The 16,775-nt window shown below is 45.4% G+C and overlaps 1 protein-coding gene across 2 annotated transcripts; it reads left to right on the top strand.

Moving 5' to 3' along the window:
* The first annotated feature begins 6,895 nt into the window (after positions 1 to 6,895).
* Positions 6,896 to 16,758, top strand: F2 (coagulation factor II, thrombin). 2 transcript variants are annotated; one of them, XM_015631027.2, is made up of 14 exons: positions 6,896 to 7,018; positions 7,914 to 8,077; positions 9,058 to 9,082; positions 9,278 to 9,328; positions 9,827 to 9,932; positions 10,013 to 10,143; positions 11,770 to 12,066; positions 12,433 to 12,546; positions 12,833 to 12,956; positions 13,437 to 13,604; positions 13,934 to 14,107; positions 14,210 to 14,388; positions 15,639 to 15,709; positions 16,465 to 16,758. In XM_015631027.2, exons 1-14 carry the CDS (start codon positions 6,940 to 6,942, stop codon positions 16,606 to 16,608), a joined length of 1,827 nt encoding a protein of 608 aa, XP_015486513.1. In that variant the 5' UTR covers positions 6,896 to 6,939; the 3' UTR covers positions 16,609 to 16,758. The 2 variants fall into 2 exon arrangements, with proteins under 2 accessions (XP_015486513.1, XP_015486512.1); XM_015631026.3 differs by lacking the exon at positions 6,896 to 7,018 and having other exon boundaries at positions 7,631 to 8,077.
* Positions 16,759 to 16,775: the final 17 nt, after the last annotated feature.

Genomic DNA, 16,775 nt, shown 5'->3' with positions numbered 1-16,775 from the left:
CGTCCCTATTCCCCAGTTTAAAAGGAAAAAAAAATCATAAAAGTTAAGGATCTCATGGCAGAGCCCCAGGATTACTGCATAGCAGAGTATCCATCTCCAGCGTTCATCTTCCTCTTATCCAGCAGCAATCATGTCACATAACAGCCAGCGATAATGCACCCATTACACCTTTGTGTTTGTGCAGGGGATCCCGAGGTCTCCAAGGCGGTAGCTGATGAAACCACAGTCCTCAGTGACCCTGGTAGCAGGCTGTCCACCAATATTTCCACAGGCTGCAAGAAGCTTCCAAACATAAACCATGGCAAGCCAGGGTGCTGGGGACTGAGACTCAGCACGTTGAGCCCATCTCAACCATTAAGACCAGTGGTAGGTGCAAAGAAGAGTTGGATAAGGCTGTGTTTCCCAGATCTGCAGCAGAAAAAAAGTGTAAATGGGACAGCAGGCAGCGTCTGTCTGGATCTGTTGTCTCCCTCAAGTAGGGTTTGATTCAGTGCTCCTTTGGTCGGCAAGCCGTGCAAGGTGCATGCTCTGGCCAGCCCAGTCCAGAAGTGTCTGCAGGACTCTGGTGGCAGGACAACTGGGCAGGAATGCCAGAAACCCAGCCCTATAGGACAGACTGTAGAGATTTGTGAGAAGGAGAGCAAAGCTTCCAAGAACTTCAGACTGGCATTCCCAGAGCATGGGGGGAAGAGCTCACTGGAGGGGCAGAAGTATACGGAGCTGGTAGAGGATTAGTCTGGCAGCCCAGGCCTTCCTCTAAATCTCTGTCCCAAAAGGGGATGATAAAGCACAGGTAGTGTTCCATAGAGTATGATAAAGCCTTCCTGTGGCTTTGCCACCCCCAGAAGCACTACTTTGTCCACCCTGGCCACAAGCCCCTCCTGCACACACAGTGTGGCAAGAGCTATAGTTCAGCAGGGAGCTTCAAGGCCCACGTGTTGGCCCATGGGGCTGTGTGGCCATTTCAGTGCACCCAGTGTAACAAGGTTTGCTGCCCCAAAGTGAGATTTACAGGAGTACCAGGGCCAGCACCCCTTGTCCTGCCAGCAGTGTGGCAAGGACTTTGCACACTGTCTCTCTCTCTGCATGCACAGGAAGATCCATTTGGCCATTGGGATTGGCCCAGCTGGTCCCAAGGGGTGCCATAGGTGAGTGTCACCTGGCCAACCCCAGCTCCTTGTGCAACCATGCATGCCTGCACATGGGGGAATGCACTTCCACCTGCAAGCAGTGCAGCAAGTCCTACACCCTGGCCACTAAGCTGTGGTGCCATCAGAAATCCCACCTGGCTGGCAAGCCCTGAAAAAGTGAGCTCCGTGGTATGGGCTATACCCTTCCCCAGAGCCTTGTACACCATGTGTTCACCCACAAGGTGGGAAAGGACTGAGTAGTGGCCTCACTTGCTGTGGACCTACCTCAGGCAGCAAGAAAGAAGCCACAGAGGAAGGGCCAGTAGGGGGGGGCTTGTGGCAGAGCCCACCCCGCTCATGGTGTAGGTGCTGAGGCCAGTGAGTGAGGCTGAGCTGCTGATCACAGCCAGCATTGCTACTTACCAGTCTCAAGGCAGATCCCAGATCCTGGGGCACATGGGACAAAGGCCATGTGTCCAGGAGCAAAAGATATAATCAAAATCATCCTCTCCGAGCATGAGGACAAATGCATTATGATTCAGGATGAGGCCTCACTCTGTGATGTGGTCATCATCCAGGAGGGAATGGGCTTCAGAAGCTGTGGCAGAAGTGGTAGAGGTCAAGACTGATACTGGCTGTCCCAACATGCCCTGGCTGATCTTCTGTACTTATTAAATTGAGGTAAAAAAACCAAAACCTGTCTCTCTCATCTCTCTGTTAGCAACAAGGCCCTATAGCTCAGCCCCGGGCAGAATTAGCAGTCTTGAAGGTAACTGCTTGTATAAATGTGGGCCTTTGCAGTAGCTGCTCACTGAAGCTATGAGCCTACACATGCCACATGCCGGGCCTGGCACAGGGAAGGCATTGGCTGTTGATGGGAATAACTTCCTAGAGAAGACACAGCATTAATGAGCAGTGCTTCTGTTCTGCCTGTGTTACATTGTCAGTCAGTGACAGTGCACTGCGGGGAAGGCAGGAAAAGTCTCAAAGCAGTGACTTTAAACAGTGCCTTCCTTTCAAGTTTTTTAATTACTTGTTGCTATTCAAGCGCTTTCCTGGGCTTTTATTCTTGGAGCTAAGCAACACTTCTGATTATTTGAAGCTCATGCTGGTGCCAGACATTACTGGAGAGCAGCTTCCCAAGTGTTTACAAGGCACCTTGTAATATGAAGAACATTTTTCACAATTAGCAGAAGCAAAGTCCTGCCTTGGAGCTAGGGCTGAGTGTTCCTTCTCTGCTGTCACCTGGTTTGCTTGCTGTCAGTTTTCTTCACTTACAGTGACCTGACAGTCTGTCTGAGGACATGAAAAGGATAGTTTTGTGTCTCACTGAGCAATTTTCAGTGTCCCCAGCTGAAAGGCTCCTCAATTCCGCACATAAGGTTGACTAGTTCATCCCTGCTTAGAAGATTTTCCATTTCCTCTCCACTTCAGGTTGGGTTCAATAATTTTTTCTCGTTTCTCTTCACACATTCTTGCTTCCTCTCTACTCCTACTGTCCTATGCCTGCACCAAAACATTAAAAGACAGCACTGCCACAACTACATCCCAATATCCCCTCTGCTCCATCTTCTTCAGTGCCTGTTTGCCAGCTGAGGCTTGCTGATGTAAATTAGTTCTGTTGTAGGAATGAAGTGCACAGCTATGTGAACTTGACCTCCTAGGAAGGGCTGACAATACCAGACCTAACAGGTCGTTCAGACTTGCCTGCTCTGCATTCTCTTTTCACATGTGACAGGAATACTACTTTCATTTGCTGAATCCTCAGTTTTAGCTATTCTTGCTCTCTGTCTTATGACTCTCAAACATCTGTAATTCCCCAAAGTTTTTTTGTTTAGTCTTGCTTAGTGACTTTAAATTCTCTGGGTTTCTTATGCCCACTGCACAAGAGGAAAATATGGAGGCACCAAGGAATCTTAAGTAGCAGAGTTCCCTTTTGGGGTGCTATGAATGCAGCTCCTGTGATACTCCTAAAAGCTGCTGTTTGCAGTTATTACATAAATTTTCTTTTCATGAACTTTTACAACCTGTTTGCAGACAAGGTGCTAGAGTGAGATCCACTTGTATGTGACACAAAGATGGAAGGTGATTCAGTTGATAAACCTTTGGGTGCCCTAATTTTTAATTATTTTCTCTATAGGGGCACATGAGCTAAGTCTTGCCTGAGTTCTTGGAGCACAGGCGTGTAAGGTGGCTTGTATTTGAAGCTGCAGTGCTTCCTACTGTTCTCTCTTTGGTGCCTATCCAAACTCAAATATTGACACAGCTGCAGAATGTTCTCACTGGAGCTGGGCTCATGTGCTGTGTTTGAAGCGTGTTGCCCTCTGTCGCAGCAGAACTGGGAGAGAAGGGGGAGCAATGGGGTGGGGAGAACCCAGACCCCAATTGCCTAAATAGACGACCTGCTTCTTTAGTCTAAGGTAATAGGAGAGAAATACAATGAGCAATTATGAATTAGGAGGTCTTCACAGAAACATTGTTCACCTAACAGTTGACCTGAGTAGGTGGGAGCATGTCTGTGCTGTGCTGCACGTATCACTTGGCTACAAGATAAACTTAGCTGGCTAATTCTGAGGAACCCATAGGTGACTGCCATGGGCCCCTAGTGCATGGGGAACACAGTGTGCTGCTTTCAATGCCAGTGAAGGTTATGCTTCAGGACAGCAGACATGGATTACCCAGCTGGCTGGAGATCTTGCACACCATTACCATTACAGGTTCAGGCAGCAAGCACACAGCTCTCCTGCATTGGTGAGGCCCACCATGCTGGCAGGGCTTCACCAAAGATTTGGGATGCCGCTGCAACACTCCTGGGTGACAAATGCCAACGTCTTTTCGATGACGAGGTCCTTCATGCTTGCAGTGCCACACCAGGTGTCAGGCATGCACACAAGTGTTACATCTAAACCTCACACCAGGGTCAGGGTTCAGCCCCTGGCCAACTTGTAAACTGGTTTAAAGCTGACCAAAGTGTTTGAATGAAAAGGAGCAGGCTGTAAGGGAAGGAGAGAATTCTCTGGGTCTTGAAGTCCCCCCTGCACCTAGCAGGTCCCTGGCCCTCAGGGACAGGGGAACCCTCATGTGAAGGGATAAGGGTTTCATCTTTCTGATTGTACCCAAGGTGTTTCTTTGATCAAAGTGTATAACTCACTTTAGGAACAGATTGATAAATGCCCCAACTACTGAACCAGCACCATCACAGAGCTGACAAAGGCCCAAGAAAAGGGGCCAAGACAAGACCAAACCACCTATATTCTGCTCCTTGGAAGCTGAAAAGTAGTTACACAGGAAAAAAAATTGCCAAAGACTTTCTTTACTTAAAAAGAAGAATTAACACATAGAAGGAAAGAGATGGAAACTCCCAGCTGTGTTACAAGCCATAACTCTGGATGGTAAAGGTATCTTAACTCTCCTGTCCTAAGAAAGAAAATAGCATCCATCATTCATGGGTGAGTGGAGGCAGTAAAAAATTTAAATTATAAAAATTTGCTTACAGGAATGGAAGTGTTAAATGCCAGAGTGGTAGAAGTCACCCCTGGAGAGATGATACCTGATGCATACTGTGCTGCTGCAGAGGCTAACCACAGGAATGGGAGAAACAGAGCAGCCCTAGAAGCACATTATGGAATGAGAAAAGGCCACGATGTGAAGAGTCAGCATCTTTAATTACTGACATTGTTGTGAGACACCAGAAAGGGCTGAAAAGTGTCCCAGAATGTTGTGAAAATCTCCAATTACAAAGCAAAACCAAAGAAACGGAACCTAAGCAATAGATGTAGCCTTGAATAATGTAGAGATAAAAGGTTTCAGCAGTTACAGTTAACAACCTAGTTGCTCTGATAGGTGGGTTTATCTTGTATCATGGGGGAAAGAAAAATAGCAGCTGGAAAAGAAGCAGCCAGACATAGTGACAGAATCATCATCAGTTTCAGTAAGTTTTTCAAACAAATGCTTAAGCAACAAAACGAATGTAGGAACCAGAACAAAGTAATGTTAAAGGAGGATGCCATAGATAAGTATTAAAAGATATTCACACCTGTCTGATGACCAAACTTAACTGCTGTATTGTAGCATTGCTTAAAGTTAGCCTTATATACTGCGTGATCCCATGGAAGGTGGTAAGACCTTTCCTTTAAAGGGAAGACAAGAAGAGGGTGAAAACCTATGCATAAGTATAACAACGTTGACTTAACCTGCAGTGTAAAGGCTGTCTGGTTATTATAAAGAAGAGACAGAGATGCAGAAACTAAAAAGAAAGTGACTGAGGATATTAAAGCTGCTTGTGCCTCCTCCTTCAGTGAGGAGTGGAGGTGGCTGTGTGGGACACAGCAGCAGCTCTGACCTCACCGCTCTTGTTTGTGCTTTCCTGTCCCTGCCTATGCTCTCTGCCTAAATGCTGCTTCCCCTGTTAAGTAACACGGGTATTTCCAGGGTTGTGTCTAATCCCATGCACACACTCTACACCCAGGTCATTTCCACCCAGGGAATCTCAGCCAATCCTAAAGGTATCTTTCCAAAATCCAGAGCAGGGAGTAGAGATGTGTGTGGATGAGAACAAGAGATAATCTTATGTGAGGAAGGAAGCCTCTGCAACTGCTCTTTGTACCAGTGTCCAGAGTCATTCCTCAGCCACCCTAATGCTAATATTTGCACTCCTTCTATGGAGATAAACATTACAGATGTATCAGCTGCACAGAGGCACGGCACAAAATATGCTCCCTGCTGGCAAGGAAGCACTTTTGTTCCATGTGGCAGTTCCTGAGACCACCCCCACACTGCCCTGCTTTCTGCTGTTTTTCCACTCTTGCCAATGGTTTGCTTGCTGTAGCAATCATTAGAACCTTCCCAGCTCTGGTAGTCCAATTCTTGACTTAATAGCTGATGTCATGACATCCAGACCATTCCTGAATCCCTGTTCCTGGAAGCCCTTGTTTTCCTGGCTGGTTTTGTGTGTGCTAGCTCCCTGCTTCTCAGAGTTTCTGTTTCCTTTCAGATGGACTTTAGCATGTTCCACTATGGGGGAAAGAAAAGGGGGAGCCCAGCCTTCATGCTGCTTCATCCTCCTCCACTCAGTTGGGAATTACAAGGCATTGGGAAGAATGCACTGAGAATGGAGCAGCTGACCTAAATGGGACGAAAATTTAAATTCACAGTGGGCTGTCAAAGGCACCCTTTCTGCTCCTTGTCATGGGCAAGGGAGAAAGGGGAACACTGAAACTGTGTCTTGTGGTGCCAAAAGAGCTGAGGCTGAGCTTGCTGATAACTGCAGGAAGGAAAGACAACTGAGCATTAGGAAGAATCAGGAGGGCTTGCAGCTAAAAAGAGAAGGACTGAGAATGGCTAAGGAGGTCTCAAAGTCTTCCTGCATTTGAGGCTGCTAGAGTACAGCCTTTGAGAACAGCCTGTGGCAGGGACCGGAACCAGCACTGGGGGGGGGGGGGGGGGGCAGTGATAGTGCCAGGGCAGCATGGGAGCAAGGCAAGGTAAAAGGAGCAAAAGTTCTCTGGCTGGGATGACTGTGAGCTGGCAGAGGTACCTCTCTCCAGCCCACGTTCTCCCTGTGCCCTGGGACAAACTTGTCCTCTTGCTACTCATGCCATCTTCCTACATGTGAAATAGGAAGTAAGGAAACAAAGATGCTCTGACAGGAGGGAGAGATGCCAAGAGAGGAGGGATGAGTCCCACCGTCCCTGACACACCACGACCTGGAGTCCTGTTTCTTCATTCTGGTTCAATATTAACCCAGCAGGGCTGTGACTCTGCTTATTCTGCTTCCTTTGCAATTCCCCTGCAGCCAGGGCTATACAGCATGGCGCACACCAAAACCAGCATACTGAGGGGACTGCTCTTCTTCAGCCTTCTGCACCTCACCTTGAGCCATGCTGGAGGTAAGACTCAAGGGAAGAACTACCAATAGATGATAGGAGGAAGAAAGATGGGGCTAGTTCTTTCCAGGGGTAACACAGGTGGCAAGTTTTCTTCCTCAAGTCAAGAGGACAGGCTAAAAGCTTGAAGATGGGAGCAAAAGGGTGCTGAGACTGGAATTAACATAGCAGAATGCAGCTGCATCTGTCAGTTGGTGACAGCAACTCAGTGGATTTTATGGGTCACGTAGGAAATGGCAGGGGACTGTGCTCCATCCAGGATCGAGTGTAACACAACCATGGGGCTTTTAGGGATACAGTTCCTCAGCTGACCTAGGTGATTTCAATTCTCCATTGTTTCCCCAGCTGTCCCTTATCAAAACTTTAGCTACAAAATATGCCACCTTCCTGCTCACTGCTCCTTTTATTAGAGACTCTAAATGTCTTTTCTTAACAAGAGGTTAAGCCCTCTCAGACCCACTACTGTGTGGGGGAAGACCTGTCTCCGGGTCTCAAGTCAGGGGCTCTGAATATGAAATGAAACCAAGCTGTGCTTATCACAGTGGTCTGAGGTTGGCAAGCTGGAAATACAGTGGCTGGGAACAGGGACAGCAGCAGGCTCAAAGCAAACAAGCCTCTATCTAACTGCAAATGAGGAGAGCAGCTTTGCTGAGGAAGCAATGCTCCTGTTACTTCTGTTCCCTAAGTGACGGGAGATGTGACAGGATGAATTCAAGAGAGCCTGCTCTGATCAAGTGTAGACCTGACAGGGCTTCTCCTCTCTGTATGGTGCACTGGGGGAGGCTGGGCTGCGGGATCACCACAGCAGCTGCATGTGGTTTTTGGAAACTGAAAGGGGAGACAGAGGTGCCCTCTGGCTGTGAGCAGCCCTTTGACTGGCAGTGTTCTGACCTGATAGTTTTCCTGGAAAAGGGGCAGGCACTGTCACTGCTCAGGCGCCACCGACGTGCCAACAAGGGATTTCTAGAAGAGATGCTTAAGGGAAACCTGGAGCGAGAGTGCCTGGAGGAGAAATGCAGTTATGAGGAGGCTTTTGAAGCCCTGGAATCCATCGATCAGACGGTACGTACCGGGAAACATTCCCCCAGCCAGCCTCTGTAGGGAGACACCAACAGGTTACACACAGCCAGAGGCCAGGGTTGTAATACTCAATTCTGTGAACCAAAGATGAGGCTGATGTGTGCACACCACATGGCAAGCTCAGGCTTCCTTTGGGGGCTTCCGTCCTTGAGATACTGCAGGGAATACATCTGAAAGCTCAGGTTCTTTTCTCTCCCTCTCCAAGCATGAAGTGACAAGGTGCCATTGGTCCTGAATAGCATCTTCCACTAGCTCAGCATGGTACCTCACACATGAGAGCTGCTGCCCCAGACACTCACAGAAGCACTGGCATAGAAGCCAAACACTGAGGGCAGGTGCCTCAGACTCCCTTGAGCTGAAGCTTTTGCACACCCTGTCCCTTTTTCTGGTTTCCAGACTCACTCACTCTGCCAAATTTGTGCTGCATCCTTTTGGAATTTCCTCCTAGCTCCAAGGCTGATGTCCCTGCAGAATTCCACACGCAAAAATACAACAGATAAACAGTTAGGAGGTTAAGCCAACAAGATGCTACCTCTGGGGAGTACTTCAAAAGCAATCAGCCTCAGGCTGCATGGTAGAGATGTAGATCCAAAGAGCTGAGCAATATGTACATGTGATCTGTGGCCTTAGAAATTCCAGGTTCAGCTGCTTGGACTTCTGCACTGTAGTCCACTGCTCTACAGAAAGCTCTGCTTGCTCTGCAGGCTGATGAAGGTTGTAAACATATTTGGTCTCTTTAGAAACAAGAGTACTGTCTTGATTCCTGAGTCTGATGTGTGGGAATGTGGTTTTGTATGGGAATTTTTAGCTTTGACTCCATAGTAATTGGAATAAACAGAGCTAGGTTAGGCTTTTTGTTGTGATGGGACATTCGCTTACTGGTTTGAATTGTAGTAGACAAGAAAAACGTGATGTTCTGTGTCCCTAAATACACATTTTTCTTTTTTTTTCCTATTTTACAGGACATATTTTGGTCAAAATACCAAGGTAAGTTGTTCTGAGTCCTGCAGGTACTCTTATCCCTTAGGATGCACTGTCTCATCCTGGAGAGATGGCTCCCTTTTAAGGGCTCACTTTCCAGGGCTAAGCACTGGTTTGTCTCTAGATGATAAACTGATTCAAATGATGATGCTTATTTGGATTGCTTTCATATAATGTGTTTCTTTCTTCTTATTTTGCTAGTATGTCAGGGCCTGGGAATGTCCAGGACAATTCTGGATGCTTGTCTAGAAGGTATGAACTTCATGCTGACCTCAATCTCCCAGATACAGTGAGTGCCAGGAACTTGCTTCCTGCAGAGATTATACAGAAAAAAAAAATGAACTGATGTTGGAGAAGCCATCTAATTATAAAGAAAAATAACGGGAGGAATTTTAAATTATTTCTTACTCTTTATATCCCCAGTAACAATTTCAACAGACAATCTACCTTGTGCACTGAAATAGCATGGGGTAAATATCCCTATCCTTGTGACAGAGTCAGGTGTGAGCAGCCTCTCAGAAAGGCTGTGAGCCAAAGCAAAGCACAGAGGCCTCAGGGATAGCAGCCTCTGATAAGGAAGGGAAAACTTAGGCTGTGTGCTCTTCTCACAGGAAGAGGATGCCTCTGTTGTGCAGGCTCATACACCCAGCAAAAGCTAAAGGGATACATGAGATGGTACTTCTGACCTTGAAAAATGTAACATCCAGTTCTCCACTGACTCTGGCTTACACTGTGTTGGGATTTTGACAGGTAACTGCGCTCTTGGGCTGGGCCAGAACTATCGGGGAACAATTAGCCACACTAAGTCTGGGATTGAATGTCAAGTGTGGACAAGCAAATATCCACATATTCCTAAGTAAGTTCATCTCCCACATACCCTTATGAGTTCTCTGGGAGGTCCTTCCTTCCTAGCCTAACCAGCTTTGTCTCTCATAGATTTAATGCCACCGTTTATCCCAGCCTCATTGAGAACTACTGCAGGAACCCAGACAACAACTCAGAAGGCCCATGGTGCTATACTCGAGACCCAACGGTGGAACGGGAGGCGTGCCCCATCCCCGTGTGTGGTATGCCTCAGCACTCCAGAGACCCCTTCACTCACAGCAAAACACTGCACTGAGACTGATACTAAAGCAGTCAAGGAGAGGGTTAAGGAGGGGAATGCTTACATGAACAGAGGTCAGTAGGAGTAGAGAAACTGCATCTTAAAGGGTAAAAGAGCTGAGGAAGAAAAGTCACTGAGTTGTTCATACATAATGAGCTGTTTTGTCTACATTATGCTAACCTAGATCTAAATTAAAACCAGTCTCAACAGTCCCCTAGAATGTTCTACAATATTTTCTAGTCAGTGACCCCAAAATCCTAATGCAGTTGTCTCTAATTTGTGACAGACATGAGTCAATAATGTTTTTTGTTCTGAATTCCTACCTTTAGGACAAAATAACTAGTTTTTGCTTGACTGCCTGCCTTAGTATCATTCTCTCCTGTGGAGGTGTGCAGTTTAATACTCACAATTTTGAGTAAAGAGAAGATGCCATTCTCTTATTCTTGCACTGGACATGGAGGACCATCCCCCTACACTTAGACATTCCAGTTTCTCCCCAGTACAGAGCAACTTCCCTGAGACTTGGCCTCTGTCTCCGAAGAACTAGTAAAGGAGAGAACCTTCTCATACAGCAGAAGTTTCTCTTCCAAAAACAGAGTAGAAGCAACAACTCATAAGCATAAGTTAGAGATTGGAAACCATTTTGACATGGGGCATTTTGATATTTTAAAAGCCATTACCATTGCTCTGGTCTGCAGAATCTAACAAACTGAGAAGAAATACTGCCCTGCTTTGAGGCCATCAGGCATCTGTGCTACTTCTGTTCACCAGCAAATTTCTGACCTGCAGTATCTTACATTTCCATGTGCATAGATATAGCAGGATTAGAAAAGCCTTGGTTTTATGCACAGTTCTTTTATAATCATGTTGAAATGAGGCAAAAAACAGGAGTAGCCCCACCAATTAAGGTGACTGCTACTTGCCTAGTGACTGTTGTGGACCAGACCAGCGTGAATAGTCAAATAGGGTCTCTCCTCACATGGGGACTTTCCCTGTGCACAAGGAGCAAGCACCTTGAGACCAAGCAAGAACAGATCATTGGGTACCCACTCATTCAGGAAATGCTGCTTAAAACTTACAGTCATTAGGATACTTGCAAGAAAGTGTGAAAAGTCTTGCAGGGAAATTTTTCACTTAGCATTAGACACAGAAACATTGGCAAAAGGTAAATTTGCCATTTCAGTAGAACAGCACAGTAAAAGGCTCCCCCAAATATGGCCTAATTAAGCATTTCAGAATAAGGCGTTGGAGGACCTAATACAGCAGAATTTTGATGCCTGAGACACCTACCCATCCCTTGAGCTGGTTCTCAAAGATGCCCCAGATGGTAACATAATATTGTTCCTCATACCTTAGTGACAAAGAAGTGTGATGAATAGTGCCAGCCTCACTTCACATACTGCTGGACCACCTCTGACACTGCAATATTTTAGAGGGCCACCACATGCATGGGAACACAGTGGGAGCTCCCAAACATAATGGAAGGTTCCATGGAACTCTAGGCTTTAGAGAAGGGGGTGTGGTGCTATTTGTTAACAGCACCTCTGAGTATATAGCTATGGCTTAAGACAGCTCTCTCTCTTTTCAGGTGAAGATAGAACAACAGTTCCATTTACTCCACCAGCCATAGAACCTACCCCAAAGGAACCTTGTGAACCAGAGAAAGGCATGCTTTACACAGGGGCTCTCTCAGTCACTGTGTCTGGAGCTAAGTGTCTGCCATGGAACTCCGAGAAAGCCAAAGAGGTGCTCCATGGAAAAGACATTGACCCAGAAGTGGAGCTGCAGGAGAATTACTGTCGGAATCCAGACAGAGATGATGAAGGTGTCTGGTGCGTCACGGAGGAACCACCCTACTTTGGCTACTGTGATCTGCACTACTGTGGTGAGAAGTCTGCATAGGTTTGGGTAGGCACACATTTGAGGCAGTGACAAATAACAACAGGAGTAGAATGAAGTGCTTGGCCTGGGAGGCACAGAAAAGGATGTACATGCAGTCTGCCCATGGGAGTCCCGTTTGTCCATATAGCACATGTACTAACCTGCCTTAAGTGCACAGCACTGTTACCTCTCTCAGGTATTCTCCCTGAAAACTCACAGTGGTGGATAAGGCATGTCAGAAAGAGCACTGGTATTTTAAAACATCATTTCTTCATCAGACCCACTCTGTGGGGAAAGGAACATTTACATTGCTGATAATTATGGTAACTACATTTAAGCCTTTCACTATGTTTGTCTTTCCATTTCTCAGACAGCTCGCTAGAGGATGACAACCAAGAGTCTGAGGGAATATCAGGACGTTCTACTATTCCTAAAGAGTTCAAAACTTTCTTTGATGAAAAAACTTTTGGTTCAGGTGAAGCAGGTGAGCAAAGACTCTCTCTCTCTATGTATATAGCATGTTTGCAGAAGGGCTGGAGCTTCTTCCTATTCACTGTTCCTCAGAAACATCAGCTAGCCAAAAGCTGTTAAAAGCAGAGGAAGATACTTAAATTCCTTGAAGAACTCTTGGAAGTCAATATCCAGTTCCAATCATGGAGCTAGTAAGCACTTCCTTTCTAAGATCTTCCAGCTTTGCATGCTGACAGCAGACAACAGTTGTCCACTGTGAATCAGGTAGAGCAGCAAATCCAGATTGCTTGTTTTTTCAGATTGTGGCAGTCGTCCTTTATTTGAGAAGAAAAAGATAACAGACAAAAGTGAGAGGGAGCTGTTGGATTCCTACACAGGAAGAGTTGTTGGTGGTGATGATGCAGAAGTTGCCAGCTCCCCCTGGTAAGTACTGTCTTTGCATTTGGGAATTGTGTCTGTCTTTCTTCTCTTCAGCTCAAGCAGGTAGACATAAAAGGGCTTTCCTACCTTAGGCAGTGTGCACGAATTACAGATTCTAAGCTAAAGCTTCTCAAAGTGGTTGACAGAGCAGTACTAAAATAGCTGGAAAGAAACTCATCTTTTGAATCAAGTATGCAATGCAAGAACTGGAGGAAGCAAGTGTGTTGGTGTGTTTCATCTTCATGTCTTCCTCTTTCCAGCTTTGCTGAAACAAAAAGGATAAGAAACTTCTCCAGGTGAAAGAAATGGGGAAAATGGCCTACTATATAGGACATACATATACGTCTAGGAAGACTTTTTCTAAAGAGCTACTTAGGCATTAGCATTAGTGCAATGCTGTTTCCTCCTCACTGCCAATTCTGCACTTTCTTTAGCAGAACCCATTTAGTCCTGCTAAGGCCTTCCTTCTTCCTCATCTCTCAGGCAGGTGATGCTCTACAAAAAGTCTCCTCAGGAGCTGCTGTGTGGTGCCAGCCTCATCAGTGACACCTGGATCCTGACTGCTGCTCATTGTCTTTTTTATCCACCCTGGGATAAGAACTTAACTACAAATGACATATTGGTGCGAATTGGCAAACACGTAAGAGCAAAGTAAGAGTCTGAATGAAGTGAGAAGGAACTAGGCTTCCTCTTGAAGTTATGAGATACTTTGAAGTTGGGCTGTCATTCAGTATCCAAGGAAATATTATAGCTAATGTTACATGCCTCTCAATAACAGGATCTAATGGGGCTGTCATTTGCTGCTCTTGCTGATCTTGAAAGGTTAAAGTGAAAGAAAGCAAGGAAGCCTGGGAAATCTAAAAGGGTGCTCCTATGTAAAGACAGCATTATCTCAGAGGGTACAAAGCTGAGAGTATCAAACTCTAGAAGACTCTCAGCTGCTACTGTACAGCAAGTTCTTTCCTTCATAACTATTTCAGATATGAAAAGAATAAAGAGAAGATTGCTCTGTTGGATAAAATCATCATCCATCCCAAGTACAACTGGAAAGAGAACATGGACCGAGACATTGCACTCATGCACTTAAAGAGACCCATCAGCTTCAGTGACTACATCCATCCTGTGTGCCTACCTACCAAAGAGGTTGTGCAGAGGTGAGGAGGAGAATGAAAAATATGACTTCTCAAGCAGTAAGAGTGCCAGGCAGGAGAAAGCTGTTGCAATACATTTAATTATACTTGTGCTTCCTTCCACAGGCTGATGCTGGCAGGTTACAAAGGGAGGGTAACTGGCTGGGGAAACTTGAAAGAAACGTGGGCCACTAACCCCTCCAACCTGCCCACAGTTCTGCAACAGGTCAATTTGCCCATTGTAGATCAAAGTACCTGCAAGGCATCCACCAGAGTTAAAGTCACTGACAACATGTTCTGTGCAGGTAAGTAACACTGGAGTCACAGGCACACATGAAGGGCTCTGAGCTCCTGCTGTGACTTGTGCAGCAAGGTTACCTTCTGATAAATTTGCAAATGCCCTCCACAAAGAATAACTTCCCTATGATAAGAACTTTCTCAGGTCTCAGAAAACATGAAGGTTGGGATACTTAAAGCTAGGAATAAAGTTTGCAACTCCAACCTGTGTAAGGCACAAGTCTAATGGCACTAAGTAGCAGCAGCAGCTGTGGGACAACTACACAGAAATAAAATTATCTTTTCACCAGTACATAGAGCAGTTCAGTGACTTCTTGAATTAAAGGCTACACACCTATTATCCTATCTACTAGCTTGTCTCAATCTTTTGGAGCCCATTCATACACCTGGCCACAAAGTTTGAAGGCTCCTACCTTCCTAAATCTCTTCTAGCATCATACCCTTTTTGCGTGAGAAGAGGGCACAGAATTCAAGTTACCAAGACACCATGGATTTATGTAGCAGTTTAATAATTTCTGCTGAAGAATTTAATAATTCTTCACTTGTGCAGACTTTATCAGTTTCTACAAGCAAGCCTTGTGATCTTTCCCTAAATTTGTGCTGCTTGCATTTAAACATGTGATTTGCTTGAGTTACGATGGAAGTCACTTACATGAGTGTGCTGAAAACACAGTTCTTATTGATTCTTTTTCTAGACAACATTCTTTGAAATAGCTGAGATGCAGACATACAGAAAAAAAATGGAGACACGGGTGATGGGAAAATGCAGGGATACTATCTATTTCATCAGGAATGAACAAAATCATCTTTCTCCTCATAGTGAGACTTCAGGAAAACAGCTGGGGAAAGGTCAAGCAGAACTCAAGAGTGACAGGAAGGTGAAAGTGTGGACAACAATGTATCTATAGTAAACAGAAGAACAGGGAACATGGATTATTACAAATAAGTTTCTAAGACAAGAAAAGCACAGTAGCTCAAGCTACAGCTGCTGTACAGTGTTAGTGCTGACAGTAACAGCAATTCTGATGAAAAAACAGGAATGAGAGCACAGAGGGTGGATTCAAGAATGCTGCAAAGATAGATGCAGACTTAGAATTTTTACATATGTGAAAAGCACAAGTCCAAGAGTTGACAGAATCAGAAAACAATCTCATGGGTACCAAAACATTTATGCCATGTATCCCAAAACTTTAAAGAAAACGTGGCCAACACCAGCCAACTCCCCCTACAGTCAAATGTCCATTTTTCTTGCCTGTAGGTTACAGTCCTGATGCATTAAAGAGAGGAGATGCCTGTGAAGGGGACAGTGGGGGACCTTTTGTAATGAAGGTATGTTCAACAAGTTCAAGCTTAGAAGACATACAGCAATAGGTTTGTTCTATGCTGAACTTCATACTCTACTGAACAGCAGCAGAGTTGAGCCACTGCTGAGTGGATGAAGCAAACCCAGCTTGTGCCCAAGAGGAGCAATGGAGACAAATCCTGCAGTCATCCAGCCCCATTTTGATACTGAACTCCCAGCATATTGGGAGATCACCTGCAGGACAAATGAGTGATGGCTAATTCTTAATTACAGATTTAAGAGTAGAGACAAAATTACTCCAACAAACTCTGTTAGAGATGCCAGTCTGAATCCCAAGTTAGCATCCATCATTAAACAGGCTGAAGCACATCCAAGGTTTAGATGAGAGGGCAACAATCTAATCAACAATCTGCTAAGCAATCCAGAGCATAAGTCTTACGAGGCGCAGCTGAGGGAGCTGGGCTCATTTAGCCTGGAGAAAATGAAGCTCACAGGAGACCTCCTGAAAGGAGGTTGGAGTTAGGTGGCCCTCAGCATCTTCTTCCTGTCAAGCAAAGGACAAGAGAAAATGGCCTCAAGCGGTGACAAAGGATGTCCAAGCTGGACATAAGGAGGAATTTCTTCAATGAAAGAGTACACTCAGTGCTGTGGTTTGGTTAAACATGCTGGTGTTTGGTCAAAGGTTGGACTTGATCGTGGAAGTCTTTTCTAACCTTAATGATTCTCTGATTTTATCAAATCTCTTGCTCCTTGTCTCAATACCATTTTTTCTTTACTTTAGAACCCAGATGACAACCGTTGGTATCAAGTGGGAATAGTTTCATGGGGAGAAGGCTGTGACCGAGACGGCAAATATGGATTTTACACCCATGTATTCCGCCTGAAAAAGTGGATGCGAAAAACCATCGAAAATCACGGGCGATAGATGAAGCATTTACTTTCCTTGCTCTCAGTTTTGTTACAATGCTCCACTTCAAAACATAAGCATAGAAGATCCTGAAGTAAAACAAGTTATATCCTTACAACTTGATAAAGGAAAAGTCTTATCCCTTGAAAATAAAAGCTCTGAAACCCATCTTCTTCCTGCTGAGT

The sequence above is a fragment of the Parus major genome, chromosome 5, assembly GCF_001522545.3.
Source record: "Parus major isolate Abel chromosome 5, Parus_major1.1, whole genome shotgun sequence".
Taxonomy (NCBI): domain Eukaryota; kingdom Metazoa; phylum Chordata; class Aves; order Passeriformes; family Paridae; genus Parus; species Parus major.
Note: the sequence above shows the minus strand (reverse complement) of the source record. Positions and strands in the feature narration are given on the sequence as shown.